The sequence below is a fragment of the Macaca mulatta genome, chromosome 11, assembly GCF_049350105.2.
Source record: "Macaca mulatta isolate MMU2019108-1 chromosome 11, T2T-MMU8v2.0, whole genome shotgun sequence".
NCBI lineage: Eukaryota > Metazoa > Chordata > Mammalia > Primates > Cercopithecidae > Macaca > Macaca mulatta.
The window spans coordinates 29336812-29354849 of record NC_133416.1 but is presented as its reverse complement, the minus strand read 5'-3'; the positions used below and the strand labels follow the sequence as shown (position 1 = coordinate 29354849).

General features: G+C 41.5%; 1 protein-coding gene across 1 annotated transcript in view; it reads left to right on the top strand.

Moving 5' to 3' along the window:
• Positions 1-17683, top strand: part of TM7SF3 (transmembrane 7 superfamily member 3) — a 44683-nt gene extending 27000 nt beyond the window's left edge. The window contains exons 6-12 of the mRNA XM_001099269.5: positions 432-609; positions 8108-8194; positions 10328-10408; positions 11034-11186; positions 14672-14769; positions 15363-15525; positions 17094-17683. Coding sequence (XP_001099269.4) covers positions 432-609; positions 8108-8194; positions 10328-10408; positions 11034-11186; positions 14672-14769; positions 15363-15525; positions 17094-17356 — 1023 coding nt within the window. The 3' untranslated portion in view covers positions 17357-17683. The remainder of the gene's footprint in view (positions 1-431; positions 610-8107; positions 8195-10327; positions 10409-11033; positions 11187-14671; positions 14770-15362; positions 15526-17093) is intronic.
• The last annotated feature ends 355 nt before the right edge of the window (positions 17684-18038 follow it).

Below are 18038 nucleotides of genomic sequence, written 5' to 3'. Positions count from 1 at the left end.
TGTTAACAGACTGTCTACATTAGTCTGTGGCTAATATTGAACACATCCTCTGTGTTAGGCATTGGGCTGTACACTGAGGAAAGAGCAGTGCACAAGAGAAATACAGTTCCCATCCTTGTTTATAGTCTAGCAGAGGAGAAAAAAACCTTTTTACGTTGTCCTAACTAGCATTTATACATTATTTGTATCTCATTTTCCTTAAACTATTAAAAAAAAATCTTTGGAAGCATTTTGTGTAAGAGCTTGCTTACATTAGCACATACAAACCATGTAAGATGGCCTTTTGACCATATTAAATGGGTTGGTGAATATTTTAAACAAGAATTATAATTTATAAATATACCATTTAATATTACACGTAGGTTGGATTATCACAGAATAGCTTAAAAAAAATCCCCTAAACACTAATCATGTGTTATTTTTGGCTGCAGGTGGTTACCCTAACAGCTAATGATAAGACAAGCGTTTCCTTCTCCTCCCTCCCGGGACAAGGTGTCATATACAATGTCATTGTTCGGGACCCGTTTCTAAATACATCTGCTGCCTACGTTCCTGCTCACACATATGCTTGCAGCTTTGAGGCAGGAGAGGGTAGTTGTGCTTCCCTAGGTGAGTATATGGATTTAAACTTTTACAAATTCTCCTTTGGCCTTGCAGATAATGCTTTTGTCTAGTTCTCATTCATTCATTTAACACATAACCTTTTGAGCCCCTACATTATTCCGCTCTCTGTTCTAGGCACTAGGACATAGCAGTAAACAAAACAGCAAAAATACTTGTTCTCCTGGAGCTTATATTATAGTGAGGGAGATGAGACAGACAAGATAAATTTATAAAATATGTAATACATGAGAAACTGGTGAGTGCTAAGAAGATAAAGTAGGAAAGGGAGAGAACATGTGCCAGTAAGAGGAAAATTCGAGATAGATAGAATGGCCAGGGCAGTCCTTGCTGTGCCACGCATGTACCTGGGTGTGGCGTGTACCAGGCAGAGGGAGCAGCCAGGATGAGGGCCTGCACCTGGGAGCCTGCCTGAGGGTGTGAAGAGCTCTAGTGAGGACAGGGGTTGCAGGAGAACGAGGAGGGCAAGGGGAGTAGAGGTGAGGCGAGAGGTGCGGGGGCAGGCAGCTCGCGTGTGGCCTTGTAGATTGTAGTATGGGCTCTAGCTTCTATTCTGAACGAAAGGGAAAGGCATTGGAAGGTTTTGAGCAAATGGTGCCATGATCTGACATATTTTAACGGGATCACTGGCTGCTTTTTGAGAAAAGACGGAGGCAGGAGCAGACATGCAGATTGGTTAGGAGGCCACTGAAGTAATCCAGGGGAGAGAGAACAGTGGGTTAGGTAGAGTGAGGGCAGTGAAGGTGTTGTGAGGTGCATGTGTGTGTGTGTGTGTATATTTAGCAGTTTATCTTGAAATAGTTTCTCAGAAAATATGCAAAAATAGTATGAAGAATTTCTGTATAATCTTCATCCACATTCCTCAAAGCTTAATGTATTAGGCGATTTGCTTTTCATTCTCTCTTCTTCTCTCTTTCTTTCTATATACAATTAACCTTTGAACAGTGTAGGGTTTGTGGGGGTGACTCCTGTGCAGTGGAAAATCTGTGTATAACTCTTTTCTTTTTTTTCTGAGACAGGGTTTCATTCCTGTCTGGAGTGCAGTGACGTGATCTCGGCCCACTGCAACCTCTGCCTCCCAGGTTCAAATGATTCTCCTGCCTCAACCTCCCGAGTAGCTGGGATTAACAGGCACACACCACCATGCCTGGTTAGTAGAGTCGAGGTTTCGCCATGTTGGCCAGGCTGGTCTCAAACTCCTGGCCTCAAGTGATCCACCCGCCTTAGCCTCCCAAAGTACTGGGATTACAGGCATAAGCCACCAGACCTGGCCCGTGTATAACTTTTGACTTCCCCAAAACTTAACTACTATTAGCTTAGTGTTGACCAGAGAAGCCTTACTGATCATGTAAATACTTGATTAACACATATTTTGTATGTTATATTTGTCATAGACTATAGTCTTACAATAAAATGAGCTAGAGAAAAGTAAATGTTATTAAGGAAATCGTAAGGAAGAGAAAGTATATTTATGATTCATTAAGTGAGAATGGATCATCATAAAGGCCTTCATCTTCATCCTCTTCACATTGAATAGGAAGAGGAGGAGGAAGAGGAGGGGTTGGTGTTGCTGTCTCGGGGTGGCAGAGGTGGAAGGGGAGGCAGGAGAGGCAGGCACACTCAGTGTGACTTTTACTGAAAAAACATCTGTAAGTGGACCCATGTTGTTCAGGGGCCTACTGTATATGTATAGATATGTATGCACACACAAACACACACACTACTCTTTTCTTCTCTGAACCATTTGAGAATAAGCTGCAGATATAAAGACTTTTTTGCCCTTAAATACTTCTGTATTTATATCCTTACATACCCATAGTAAAATTATCAAAATTACAAAGTTAACATTGATACGGTTGTGATTTAATTCACATGTTACCACATTTGCTAGTTGTTCCAATAGTGTCCTTTTTAAGCAAAAAAAAATTTTTTTGTCTGGGTGCAGTGGTTCACGCCTGTAAGCCCAGCACATTGGGAGGTCAAGGTGGGCACATTGCTTGAGCTCCGGTGTTCAAGACCAGCCTGGGCAACATGGCGAAACTCTGTCTCTACAAAAAATACAAAAATTAGCTGGGTGTGGTGGCACTGCCTATGGTTCCAGCTACTTGGGAGTCTAAGGTGGGAAGATCACCTGAGCCCAGGAAGGTCGAGGCTGCAGTGAGCCATGATTGTGCTCCTATACTCCAGCCTGGGCAACAGAGCGAAACCCTGTCTCCCCATCAACAAAATTTATTTTTTCCTCTCACCAGAGTTCAGTTTAGGATCCCACATTGCATTTAACTGATGTATCTCTTTAGAGTCCTATAATCTGGAACAAGTCTTTTTTTTTTTTTTTTTTAAATTTTAATCTTTTAAGATCCTGACCTTTTTGAGAAGTACAGAATATTTATTTTTTTTTAGAGTGTCCTCAATTTGGGTTAGTTTGATATTTCCTCATAATTAAATTTTGATTATGCTTTTTTGGCAGGAATACAAAGGAAGTGATGTGTCCTTCGCAGGAGACACTTGTCTCTTTATTTATTTGTCTTTTTACTGGTGGTGACACCCTTCATAACTTGGTTAGTGGTGTCTTGCCAAGTTTCGCTACTGAAGTAACTGTTCCTTTTTTTTTTTTGAGACGGAGTCTGGCTCTGTGGCCCAGGCTGGAGTGCAGTGGCGTGATCTCGGCTCACTGCAAGCTCCGCCTCCTGGGTTCATGCCATTCTCCTGCCTCAGCCTGCCGAGTAGCTGGGACTACAGGCGCCTGCCACTACACCCAGCTAATTTTTTTGTATTTTTAGTAGAGACAGGGTTTCACCATGATAGCCAGGATGGTCTCGATCTCCTGACCTCGTGATCCACCCGTCTCGGCCTCCCAAAGTGCTGGGATTACAGGCAAGAGCCACTGTGCCTGGCCAATTGTTCCTTTTTTAAAGTGTCTTTAGGGAAAATACTTTGAGTGTCAGTAAATATCCCATTCTCAAACTCTCGCTTCCTAGTTTTGGCATCCAGTGATCTTTGCCTGGAACATTTATTACTAGGTGGTTGCCAAATGGTGTTTTTCTAATGTATCACTCCTTCTATGTTTATTTGTTGCCATTCTACTCTAAGGAAGAGTTTTCCCTCCCCTCCCATTTATTTATCCATGTATTTATTTTAAGCCTGGACCTGTAGATTCCTATTTTATTCTCTGGATGAAATCCTTTACTGTCATTTATTTTCATGTTCAAATTGTCCCAGATTTGGCTCATGAGTGGCTGGATATGTTTGGAGTACAGTGTACTGATGGATTGGATGAGGGGTTTGAGAGAAATAGGTGTAAAGGACTTTGTAGGTTTTGGCCTGAGCAACTGGAGAGAGAGAGCGCAACCATTCACTGAGGTGGGAAGGACTGTTGGAGGAGAAGGTTGGGAGGATACATTGAGAGTTCAGTTTTGGACAAGTTCAGTTTGAGAACCCTATTGAACGTTTATGTGCAGATGTTTAACTGATGGTTGATTATATATATAAAAGCCTGAAATTCAGAGGAAAGTCTTAGCTGGAGAGCATCTTGGAAGTCTTCAGACTGAATATATGGCATTTAAAGCCTCATGCTAGATGGTGTTATCTATAAAGGGGTGGCAGAGGTGGAAGGGGAGGCAAGAGAGGCAGGCACACTCAGTGTGACTTAGAGAAAACGGAGGGGTCTGAGGACTGAGCCCTGGGTAGTCCAGTGTTTAGAGCTCAGGAAATTGAAGATCCTACCAATGGGCTGAGCCAGATTGGTAAAAGGAAAGTGATGTTTGTTGAAGCCAAGGGGAGATGGTATTGCACGGAAGAGAGAGCAATCAACTTTGCGAATGCTGCTGATAGGTCAGCTAAGAAAGAGGCTGAAAATGACCCTTGGATTTAGCAACATGGAGGCCATTGGTACCAGTGAGAGCTGTTGCAGTGGAGAGGTGGGGTGGGAGCCTGACAGGAGCATGTTCAAGAACAAATGGGAGCTAGGAGCACAGAAATTGGAGAAAGTTCAAGTAGCTCTTTCAAGGAGTTTTGCTCTGAAGAAGAAAGTCTGGTAGTTGTGTTCAAGCCAGAGATTATGGTTCTCTCCCTCTGCTAGAGCCATACCCCACTGTTAAATGAAAAAAAAAAATCAGTGACACTAGTTAAAGCACAGTGAGGAAGATTTTATTCAAGGTAGGGGGTAGTATTACAATAGGCACGGGGACCACCGTGATGGAATTTTGCAGTGGGGAAGAAAGATTGGGCTCAACTCCTGAGTACAACATGGGCTAGTGGGAATTTGTAGCCACGGAGCAGGGTGGGAGTCAGTGGATAGAAAATTTCTAAGGGGAAACATGAGGGGCAAGGGGGCATTCTGTCTGCACTGACCTAAGGGGATTCTTACTGAAGACAGACCACGGTGGTCAGACATCACCTGGGGGATGGATGGTGGAGGGTGAAGAACTCGATTAGATATTGAGGGTGATTTGATATCAAGCATAGGGGATTCTTGCTAAGCTGGCTTATCAGAGTTCTTGCTGAAGCTGGATTTTACAAAGATGTGCTCAGATGGGCCTAGGAGGGGGTTCAGGAGACTGACTGAAATTTAGCCAAGCAAAGACTCTTTGTCACCACTCAGTCTTCCATTCTAGACAATCTTCCACTCAAGATCCTTGAGGGATACAATGCAAGAGACCTAGGCAGATATAAGTTTGTGTGTATGTATATATGTGTGTGTGTGTGTGTATATATATATATATATTTTTTTTTTTTTTGAGAGAGTCTCACTCTTGTCACCCAGGCTGGAGTACAGTGGCATGATCTCGGCTCACTGCAACTACTGCCTCCTAGGTTCAAGTAATTCTCGTGCCTTAGCCTCCAGAGTATCTGGGATTATAGGCGTGCACCACCATGCCCTGGTGATTTTTCGCATTTTTAGTAGAGACCTGACCAACCATGTTGGCCAGGTTGGTCTTGAACTCGTGACCTCAGGTGATCTGCCCTTGGCCTCCCAAAGTCCTGGGACTACAGGTGTATGCCACCTCGCCTGGCTAATTTTTGCATTTTTAGTTGAGACAGGAGTTTACCATGTTGGCCAGGCCGGTCTTGAACTCCTGGACTCAAGTGATCCACCCGCCTCAGCCACCCAAAGTGCTGGGATTACAGGTGTGAGCCACTGCGCCTGGCCCTGTATTTTTAACCCATGAACTGAAGTATGTCTCGGTTCCCCCATTTCTTTTCCTTGAACCCTCCATACAAAAGCCGCTTCTAAATAGAAAGCCCCCCAGGCCTGTCTCTCTCTCTTAGGCTTAGGAGACAGAGAGCTCTGAGCCAGTTGTTCTTCCCACCCAAAGTTGAACCTTCCTAGTGATGTTGGTTCTATTTTTCCTCTCATTTTCACAATTGATGAGTACTTGGGTGCTTTTCCTGAGCTTGGAATAGGAAGGCTATATCCATATTGCCTCCTAACTAAAACCTTGCCCTGTGGTTCATAACCCTTAGCAATACTGTCATAGTTAAAGACACTTTAACCTTCAACTTGCTCCTGTCCTAGTTTATTCACTCCTTTCGTTCCCCAAAGTGACTGCCTGTTTTATGTCTTGTTTTATCGTAGATTCTGCTTTTGATGAAACCTTCCATACCCTCTCACTTTACTTGTATAATTGTTTCTCTCCTTCCTTCCTGGTATTGTGATAAGGGATTTAGTTCCCCTGTAATGTTATGGAAGAGTATCTAACTGTGTCTTAGTTTTTATTGGGTTGGAAGACCTTGCTGTCTTGGTGATTATACTTGCTGAAGAGTTCCACGGGATTTTCGTTTGAGAAAATCATCCCAGCGAATTTAATGGTTTTGGTGTAAAAATTAAATTCTAGAACGATAGTCAACCACAGGTCTGAAATAAACAGAATGTGGTGTTTTTATCTTTCGTTTAATGTTTCTGGGTTTTTTTTGTTTGTTTGTTTTTTGTTTTTTGAGATGGAGTCTGGCTGCAACACCCGGGCTGGAGTGCAATGGCCTGATCTTGGCTCACTGCAACCTCTGCTTCCTGGGTTCAAGCAATTCTCCTGCCTTGGCCTCCAGAATAGCTGGGACTACAGGCATGTGTCACCAGGCCTGGCTAATTTTTGTATTTTTAGTAGAGATGGGGGGGGGTCTCACCATGTTGGCCAGGCTGGTCTCCTGACCTCAAGTGATCGCCCACCTCGGCCTCCCAAAGTGCTGGGATTACAGGTGTGAGCCACTGTGTGCAGCCATCGTTTAATCTTTCTTATGGGCTCCTTATTCTCAGAAAAGCTGATATGTAGGCATATACTATTCCCTGTGAATTCTGCTCTTCTGTCTTGTGTTTCTTATTTTACTGTATGTCTTCATGGTTTCTCCATTCTGAACACTGTTAGGCATTTTATGTATTTTGATTTGTAGCAACCTTGTTATATTTTAGCATGAGATTGTATAGATGTTTTGGTTTTTCATTCAGGGATTATTTTCTTGCATTTATCTCTGAGGAGTCATGATGGTGGGTGATGAATTTAGTGAGCATATTTTTCTCTTCAGTAAATAAATGATACCATGCTTCATCATTGGTTGTAATGCAACATTTTTCTCCAAGGCAATATATGTAATTGAGAAGACTGGTAGTAGTTTGTGTATGTGTGACTTACACGTGTAATACATGTTTTTAAATTGTGCGTTTTGGTTTAAATTTTTTATTGTGAAAAACTTCAGCGAACCTCCATATACCAATTATCCAGCCTTAACAATTTTGATTTATGGCCATTATCTTGTTTCAGCTGTGCTCTACCTGCTTCTCTGCCTCTCCACCTCATCACCCTCCTTTATCACTTGATAATTTTAAAGCAAATCCCTGATCATCATGTTACTCACAAATATTTCAGTATGTATGCCTTAAAGATAAGCACTTAAAAAATAGAACCACAGTGTCATTAACATAATTTTCATTTTAAAATATGGAAAATATTTCATTAATAGCATCAGATTAACAGCCAGAGTTTGCTTCTGGAGTCATCTCAATTGTTTTCCACAGTTTGTTTGAATCGGGTTTCAGATGAGATCTATACATAGTATTTAGTTGATGTATCTTTTAAATCTCTTTTAACCTGTATTTTCCCTCCATCTCCCCCACCGCCTCCTCCCCACTCCCCGCCACCTTTTGTCCATGCAGTTTGTTTGTTGAAGAAACAGGATTATTTGTTTTAGGAACACTCTCTCTCTGTTTCTCTCCACTCTACCGAGGAATATGTCATAGGAAGTGTTCCATACCTCTTTCAGCAAGCATATATTGTCTGGATTCTCTTTTTGTTATAGCAGCAGTTGTTGATATTGATTGTCTACATAGGTTCATTCATTAGGGGTGGCAAGGGTATTTTAAAGATAAATTTGTAATATACATGTATGGGATAAATTATGTCAGTTCACTTAGCTTTTTTGATGAAGGCGTTCTATAAATATTAATACAAAGTATCAAATTGGATGTATTATCCACTAAATTTTCATTATTTTGTAGGAAGAGTGTCTTCCAAAGTGTTCTTCACTCTTTTCGCCCTGCTTGGTTTCTTCGTTTGTTTCTTTGGACACAGATTCTGGAAAACAGGTATTATGTCCAATGTAGTTGCTGTTTCCATTTTGCGGTCTTTTCTCTTTAATGTTGCTGGGGAATGACCTGTGAGGAGAGTAAGCACTTATTTATCTGTATTATCTTCATAGATTTGTAGCTGGGGTCTGTAGTCATGAGTCTACTGAGTTGTACTGCATTTTTATTTTTTTCTCTTCTCCCTACAGTGGAGTATAACCTTCTTATTAACAGGGGAATACAATTATGCAGTGAATTTTATCAGCTGCTAGATCTGTTAGTTGACTAAAGATAACCAAGATTAGATATTGGTTGTCAGGGTCAGGCTCAGTGGCTCATGCCTGTAATCCCAGCACTTTGGGAAACTGAGGTGAGAGGACTATGTGGGGCCAGGAGTTTGAGACCAGTCTAGGCAACATAGTGAGATGCCTTCTCTACCAAAAAAAGAAAAGTTGGGGCTGGGTGTGGTGGCTCACACCTGTAATCCCAGCACTTTGGGAGGCTGAGGCAGGCAGATTACTTGAGCTCAGGAGTTTGAGACCAACCTGGGTAACTCGGTGAGACCCTGTCTCTCCCAAAAATACAAAAAAATAGCCAGGCTTGATGGTGTGTGCCTGTAGTCCCTGCTACATGGGGAGGCTGAGGTGGGAGGATTGCTTAAGCCTGGGAGATGGAGGTTGCAGTGAGCCAAGATGGTGCCACTGCACTCCAGCCTGGATGACAGTGAGATTCTGTCTCAAAAAAAAAAAAAAGTTGGTTGTCTTTGTAAAAATATGTGTGGATTGTGGTGATGGCAATTGACTTGGTTTCGCACGAATCAGGCTATGGGGCTGCAGTGTATAATGAGTTTGAAATGTCTGCTCAGACCTGAGAGATTCAGATGCCAAAGGGAACGCCAGCATCTACATCCGTGAAACACATTGAAGAACTGGGATGTAAATCATGCTCACTGAATTGGTTTGAATTATTTGGGCTGCCTTTTATATAAGTGATGTTTTTGATTACTAAAAAATCCTTATTTAATCAACAAGGTGTATAACTGAGAATCAAGGTAGCTCAACTGTAATCCTGATCTAATAAAGCTCTTTAAACTTGTCTCAAATTGTTTGAAATAGCAACTCCTTTCCTGCTGTTATGACACTTTTTTTTATTAATTGGGAAGAGAGTATTGTGAAGAATATATAATATCTCAACATGTAGATTGATTCTGTAACAAAGAACTTAGTTGCTAAGCTGTGGTCTCAAAGTTATCACTAGCTGTTTTTTTTCTTTTTGAAGAGATGGAGTCTCACCGTGTCTTCTAGGCTGGAGTGCAGTGTAGTGGCTGTTCACAGGTACAATCATAGTGCACTACAGCCTCAAATTCCTAGCCTCAAGTGATCCTCCCACCTCAGCCTCCCAAGTAGCTGAGACTACAGGCACAAGCCACCATGCCCCACTCTGGGTTTTTTTGATATGTTGATATGTATCATTTTATATTTATTGAAACTGAGATACAGTACAAGTATTACCAAGAACAACTGTGAAGCAATTTAAGAAAATAGGTAGAGCTGTGGCCTCCATGATCAGGATTAGGCTTATTTGTGGGAACAAAGTTATCTGTATGCTTGCATTACCAACTGTTTTAATGGATGAAGGTAATGATTGATCATTCTAAACAGGATAGGATGAATTAAAAGAAGATATAAAAGTTATATTTTGCTTTGGAACAGTTTGGGTTTCTTTTACCTTTTACGTTTTGTTTTTACTTACAAAACTATTAAAATGTGTAATTTCATATCAGACACACGTGATAAAGTGCTATTCTTGTTTTAAGCAGAAAAAATAAATATATTAAAATGAGCTATGAAATGAACAAATAACCATTTAACAATGGAAACTGACCTATATACAAGAAAGTGTATCCTGTAGTTAGTACTTCAATATTGTATCTGTTTAATAATAACTACTCCCATGACTGCTGAATTTCTTCTGCCTTTCAGATGTTTTTTTTCCTCTGAATGCTGTAACATGTAAATTCCAGGAGCTTAAGCATGTATTTGTAGATTAAGCATGTATTTGTAGATTAACTATTTAAATTGCACTGTAAAAAGAGTGCCTAACCATAGCTTTCGTTGTTTTGCTTTTTTCCTTTCCTGGTGGTTTGCCACTTAGAATTATTCTTCATAGGCTTTATCATCATGGGATTCTTCTTTTACATACTGATTACAAGACTGACACCTATCAAGTATGATGGTAAGTGAAAATTATATAGTTTAACTGGGTATTCAAGAAGGCAGGTGCTGTGTTTTACTTTACCTTTCCTTCTACAGTTTGTGGTATTGTGTGTGACAGCCTGTTACGCGTGTAAAATAATGGTCCACCTAGGCTCGGAACACCTTTTCTGAACTACTCATTCAGACCTTCTGGGTTTTTAATCTGTATGGTGAATTCCTTGGTACTTAGGGAAAGGAGGATCCATGTTGATTATAGACCTGTGTTCTGGTTATGTGATATGTTGAAGATAGGAGATGTACAGCAAGCAAAATGTTGAGGTTTTCTTTACCTGAAAACAGACACCCCCCTGCCCCATTACATTTGACAGAATGCTTGTCACCTTTTCCTTCTCAATCCCAATTTATTGACAAGCCAAGCCTGTCACTGGTCCTGTGAGGTTTAGCTCCCTGGCTAATTTCCTTGTCTCAGCCCAGACCCCTCCCTAGAGAGGGTTGCTCAATGCTGGCTTCGTGGCGCCACTGAAGAGCCCTTGGTGCCTGACCTACAGAAAGCCAAAGCTGGCGTTGGTAACGGTATTGTATGTCTAAGGCACGCAGTTGGAAGTACTGCCGGTGATCCAGCAGTTCATCCTCTCTCTGTGCAGTGCATCTGATTCTGACAGCTGTCGCTGGAAGCGTCGGTGGGATGTTCTTGGTAGCTGTGTGGTGGCGATTTGGAATCCTCTCGATCTGCATGCTCTGTGTTGGACTAGTGCTGGGGTTCCTCATCTCATCAGTGACTTTCTTTACTCCACTGGGTAAGCGATAAGTAACTGATGTTTTGTGTGAGTCACTGTTTGAATACTGCCTAATTGGATTTGCATCCTGGAGTGGCATTGCATGTCAATGCTGCTTCTGTGGAGTTCTGCAGATGCATTGATGGTGTGACACTGTCAGACAGCACCCGTACCAGTAAAAGTCCCTCCTTCCTCAAAGGCACATTAGATGAAATATAGAATGTCTGTAGAGGTAGCTTTGTGTCTATTTGTTGTGTTAAGGGGTGTGTGTTTATTAGAAATAATGGAGGTAAAGGGGCACTGCTCTGATGGCAGCTGAGTTGGGGAACCTGCTACTTTGTTTCTGGTCTTGTACCCTCAACTTCCACTCCCACCCTTTGCCAAACCCCAGGTGTCCCTGAGGTACTTAATCACCCTGGGGCAGTAGCACAGGGATGGTTCTGGGGTTTTTTGGTGTTTTTTAAAAAACTAATTCAATTGCTATCAGTTTTTAAAATCTGGTTAACTTATAAGTTAACTTTCTTTGCCATTGTTTAATAATTTACATTTCCTGATTGTTGTCAAAAACAAAGTATCTGTACTCAAAAGTATTCTATTTGGCTGTTTCCTTTCTGTGACAGTGTTCTTAAAACACTGGAATAAAGTTGATGGGACTTTAGATATAAAAATAGCCATTTCATGAGGCTGTCAACTCTATAGAGAATGCAGGATATAATGGAGTACAAGTCTTGTGTCCCTTGTCTCCCTGAAGATTTTTTTTTTCTAAGACTACAGAGAATTGACAACCTGTGTTTACTGTCTAAAGCCCTTTGTTCTGACTTTAGCAAACCTAGAGGCAAGCATATTCCTTCTGGCCCTGCTATAGGTAGCCTTTTATCTGGATAGTCTGATGAAAAGCAGTGTTGTGTAGGCTCAGCTAAATGACAGATTCACATGGGGATGTTTTGGAAAATACAGATTCAAGGCTCTACCCAAGATGTGCTAAATAAAATACTACCTAATGACTGGGCATGGTGGCTCATGCCTATAATCCCAGCACTTTGGGAGACCAAGTGGGAGGATTACTTGAGCTCGAGTTTGAGACCAGCCTGGGCAACATAGTGAGTCCCCATCTCTACTGGAAAAAAAAAAAAAATAGCCAGGTGTTGTAGTGCACACCCGTGGGCTCAGCTACCCTGGGAGGCTGAGGCTAGAGGATGCTTGAACCTGGGAGGTTGAGGCTGCAGTGAGCTATCATGGTGCCACTGCACTCCGGCCTGGGCGACTGAACAAGACTCTGTCTCAAAACAAAACAAAAAGACCACAAAAACCAACTATTACTTAATGGGCTTCCCCGCTTTCGTTAATGCTTAGAGGATGGAGGGATGATAGGTTAGAATTTCTATTAATTTAATGTACTTTTCATGAGTTGAATGAGCATAAATTATACAGTCAGGAAAAAACCCTCTATATGCATTCTGGCTCTGTCACTAGTTCTCTTTCTAGCTTATAACCTTGGACAAGGTATTGAAACTTTGTTCCATCATCTGTGAAACGATCTGATAGGACAGATGTGAGGAATGAGAAAACAGAAGTAAAGAGGTCTCTTAATTTTCATCTTTATAAAAGTCTAGAGCAGTTGTCTCTAAACTTTTTGACATACTATTCCTATTGTTAAAAATTATTTTAGCGTATTCCCTTTATATATGTTTATTTATGAACTATCTCATAGCTCAAGGACAGAGTGATCATCTCCTCACTGCTAGTGGGTGCAAACCCATATTTTTATTTTTTAGAGACAGGATCTCTTTATGTCACCCATGCTGGACTGCAGTGACACTATCATAGCTCACTGCAACCTCAAACTCCAAGGCTCAAGCCATCCTCTTACCTTAGCCTCCCAAGTAGCTGGGACTACAGGTGTGTGCTGCCATACCTGCTATTTTTTTTAGTAGAGACAGAGTTTCATTGTTGCCTACGGTGGTCTTAAACTGGGCTCAGGCAGCCCTCCCACCTTGGTCTCCCAAAGTGTTGGTATTACAGGCTTGAGCCACTACACGTGGCCTACATACACACACACGAAATATATATATATATATATTTTTTTTTTTTTTTCCCCCGTGAGACAAAGTCTCACTCTGTCTCTCTGGGTAGAGTGCAGTGGCGCAGTCTTGGTTCACTGCACCCTCCACCTCCCAAGTTCAAGTGATTTTCCTGCCTCAGCCTCCCGAGTAGCTGGGACTAGAGGTACGCACTACCACGTCCAGCTAATTTTTATATTTTTAGTAGAAATGGGGTTTCTCCATATTGGCGAGGCTGGTCTCAAACTCCTGACCTCAAGTGATCTGCTCGCCTCAGCCTCCCAAAGTACTGGGATTACAGGTGTGAGCCACCATGCCCGGCCAGGAGGCCTATGCATATTTTTAAGCATAAGCATTTGAAAAATATTTGGCTGACCGCTACAATCTGATTAGATTGTTAGTTTTCACCTTATGGGGGAAGCAATGAGCTTATTCTCAGAAAGGGTCCGTTCTTCATATGCATACATCATAACTGTTTTTAATACCTAGATTTCTTGAAAGCCTTTTAAAAAAAAAGCCATGTATGTATGTGAAGGTGAATTTATAGTTAAACTAGAGAATATAATCTGTAAGTTCACCTCAATGGCATGTTGCTGTTGGCTTCAGAGAATATGGAGTCTCAAGGTCCAATCCTGTAGCCGAGGGACTCCCACTCTTCCACTCTGACCTGGATATGTAGGTCTTGAGGCATGGGGCCATTTACAGATGGACTGAACGGTGGTGCCAGTGTCAGTATTAAACAGCAGTCAGGCTATTCTTGCTTTTTAAACTTAATTTATAAAGAGGAGTTCTTATATATTTGTTCTGGGTCAGCCTAAGTTGTGCAGCATTTTAGAGTCCAGCAGCAGGAGAAGGGTTTAGGAAGAGCAGATGGTTGGTTGGTTCCCCTTTCTTGATACGTGAGGAAATCACACGTCACAGTGTGCAGTGGCATGACAGGACATGCTTTGATGGTAAAAATCTGTTAAGTGGATTTGCTGTTTACATTGGGTTCATGGCTTAACTTCTTAACTTTGAATGCCTTTTATTTATATTTTTTTATTTTGCAGTACGAAATCATGAAGTCAGAAATGTAGAGCTAACGGGTGATTTAGAGCTTGGAGATATAATTCAATGTCGTTTTGAGGGTTAGGAAACTGAGGCTCAAGTTCATAGAGCTAGTGAATGGAAGAGCTTGGGCTATTCCAGTCTCTTCTAAATGATTGTTAATAAATGTGCAGAGCATTGACCTACTTGATTCCCCCCACCCACTTTCTAGAACACATCCTTCAAAGAAGATTGTATTGACAGTTAAATGAAGAAAATTAGAATTCATTTCTAGTTGCCAACATATTCCCTGGTTGTTACTTTAAGCCTTTGATGTATATGTGTGTTCATATGTTCCAAGAAACTAAATCTAACTTGGTAAAGCTGTTGTTTACTCTTAGTTTCTTTTTGCTTTTTCAGGAAACCTAAAGATTTTTCATGATGATGGTGTATTCTGGGTCACTTTCTCTTGCATAGCTATCCTCATTCCAGTAGTTTTCATGGGCTGCCTAAGAATAGTAAGTGTTTCATCAAAAGTTAGATTTATTCATTATGCTATCCTGTGTTCAGCTGATCACTTATTTCATCATTTTGCATGTTTACTGGGGAGGGCTGTGTTATCTGTATCAGATGATTGCTTCTAAATAGCCTTGTTACTATGAAAGCAAAGGAAATTCTATTTATGATTACCACATGGTGTTTGGCTTTTTCCCCCCCCATCAAATGGAGCATCCCAGTCAGTATGCTTTTAAGTGGGAGCAGAGAAGGTAGTGCTTACTCTAGTACACCAACCCGATGGGTCATTAGTTTCCGCTGGCTTCAGAAGAGTGATTCTTCCTCTAGTTAGATTTTATTGTTGAAGTTCCTTCACAGGGAAGATGTTTTCCATAGTATTTGGATAAGCTGAACTGTGTTTTAAGAACTCATATGGATGTTGAAGGTTGTTTTCAGTTTATCTTTCCAGGGAACTTCTGTTCAGCTCTGAGTGGGTCTGGTCCCTTTTCATGCCTGAGGGAGCAGAGGTGATTTCCTGTGACTGAAGCCAGTGGAGGGTTAGAAACTATTTTTGTTCTACCATGGATGATGCCTAAACTCTTCCACTCTTCCACAGCTGAACATACTGACCTGTGGAGTCATTGGCTCCTATTCGGTGGTTTTAGCCGTTGGCAGTTACTTGTCCACAAGCCTTTCCTACATCACTTTGAATGTACTCAAGAGAGCGCTCAACAAGGATTTCCACAGAGCTTTCACAAATGTGCCTTTTCAAACTAATGGTAAGACTCTTAAATCCAAAAACCAGTGTGACAGCACAGTAGGAGTCTTAACCCACCTATGCTAACCAGAGCACTTGGAGACTAAATTTGAAGAAAGTCAACTGGGACAAAAGGAGGGAACACAGCATAACAATGCTGTGAGAACCCTCTGTTATGATAACTTAGGATCGTGGGAACAAAGCATTTAAAATTTTAAGATGAAGATAAAAATCTACTAAATGAATTTCCTTAAGAAATTTCCAAGATTATTTAGGTTTACCTGGTCATTCTCAGTGGGGAGAAAAATGCTGACAGTAAAGACATTTGACACTTATGGGTGGGGATGGAATGAGGGATGAGAATGACAACCTGATTGAATTTTAAGTTATTCCCTTGTTTCCCTCCTTTAATGAAGCATGCAGTTTGCTAGTTGAAAGAGTTTTTAATTAGCAAGCATGTAGTTTCCCTCACTTGTAAGATTCTATCCATTACAGATTTTCTATAAATTTTTTGAAGAAAAAAATAACTGCCACATGAATTGTTCAAATTGTAAGACACGTTGACTTCAGAAATGTTGAAGTGTGGAGAGTGAAAAACCATGTCTTAGAATTGAAGATATATTGCATAAGCACAATTGTGACTGTTGCGATTTTATTTTAGGGCAAGTCTTTCCCTCTACCATCCAGAGCAGGGGATAAGAGGTTGATGGTAGAGACCTCGAAATCCTCGAAAACCTTAAAACTCTTGCAAATTTTAAGTACCAGACAGTGTTTTGCCGAGCCTTTTACTAGAAGCTGAGTACTGGCCGGGCGCGGTGGCTTATGCCTGTAATCCCAGCACTTTGGGAGGCCGAGGTGGGTGGATCACGAGGTCAGGAGATCGAGACCATCCTGGCTAACACGGTGAAACCCTGTCTCCACTAAAAATACAAAAAATTAGCCAGGCGTGGTGGCGGGCGCCTGTAGTCCCAGCTACTCGGGAGGCTGAGGTAGGAGAATGGTGTGAACCCGGGAGACAGAGCTTGCAGTGAGCCAAGATCGCGCCACTGTACTCTAGCCTGGGCGACAGAGCAAGAGTCTGTCTCAAAAACAAAACAAAACAAAAAACAGTACAATTGGTTGAATCTTTTCATGCGCTTCTGTACCTACACTGTGAGTGCAGTAGGGCCCCATATGGAGTGGAATGGGAAAGAAATGAGCATGGTGGCATCTGATGTTCCATGACGTACATATGTGAAGTATAACAAGATCACTGCCTTCCTCCCTGAACTCCCTCTGAAAAAACACACAACCAACTGTGGGTACTTGTTACATAATGTTGGAAGGCCAAGGATCCAAACAACTGATTTTTTTACAACCTGTCTGGACTTTCAAATGCCTGTAATAGAAAAATCCTAGTTTCAAAAATAAGACTGTGGCTTCCCCACTGATTCCTTGGTTTGTAAGTGAGGAACTACATATGTGTTTGGACTAACTCACCAGAAAGTCTGTTAGAAAGGAAGATACAGATTTAGTCCATGAAGGCTTGTGTTATTATGTTAGATTTTAAAATACTAGAGTTCAAACTGTACTTTTTCTACTGTTTTTTAGACTTTATTATCCTGGCAGTATGGGGCATGCTGGCTGTAAGTGGAATTACATTACAGATTCGAAGAGAGAGAGGACGACCGTTCTTCCCTCCCCACCCATACAAGTTATGGAAGCAAGAGAGAGAGCGCCGAGTTACGAACATTCTGGACCCTAGCTACCACATTCCTCCACTGAGAGAGAGGCTCTATGGCCGATTAACTCAGATCAAAGAGCTCTTCCAGAAGGAGCAGCCAGCTGGAGAGAGAACGCCCCTGCTTCTGTAGATGTCCAGGGGTTTGGTTAGTGTGCCTCAGCTTTGGAGTTCATGCCTGGAGTGATTCAGCAGTCTCTGGTGCAAGTCTAATAAGAGATCAGGCATATAGATCTGTGCTTTGCATAATATTATGGTGCCCTTATTGATATATGGTAAGGGTATACTAGGGGATTAGGATGATTCTAAGAGAATGAGAAAGATGGCCAAAAGGTTGGTGGTAGGGAGGCTTTTCCTTATTTCCAAATACTTGAGAAATTACCTTTTGGTTTACAAATCTATGATCAACTTATTCCATTAAATAGATACATTTAGAAAATTAAAAACTGATTCTCCTGCAGAGCCCTGGTGTTTCTTTTTATAGCCCCTTGAAACAAGTCTCTCACCTGAGTTTGTCTAAACTTTTGGAGGGAGTTTATTATTGAGTCTTTATTTGTGACAGTATTTGGACATTTAGGGATTTGATACTTAGGCCTTTGAATTTTAGAATACAAAAAGAGAAGCAGGCCAGGCATGGTGGCTCACACCTGTAATCGCAATTCTGGGAAGCCAAGGTGGGAGTATCGCTTGAGTCCAGGAGTTTGAGACCAACATGGGCAACACGACAAGACCCCATCTCTACAAAAAAATTAAAAAATTAGCCAGGCATGGTGGCATGTGCCTACTCCCAGCTCCCAAGGAGACTGAGATAGAAG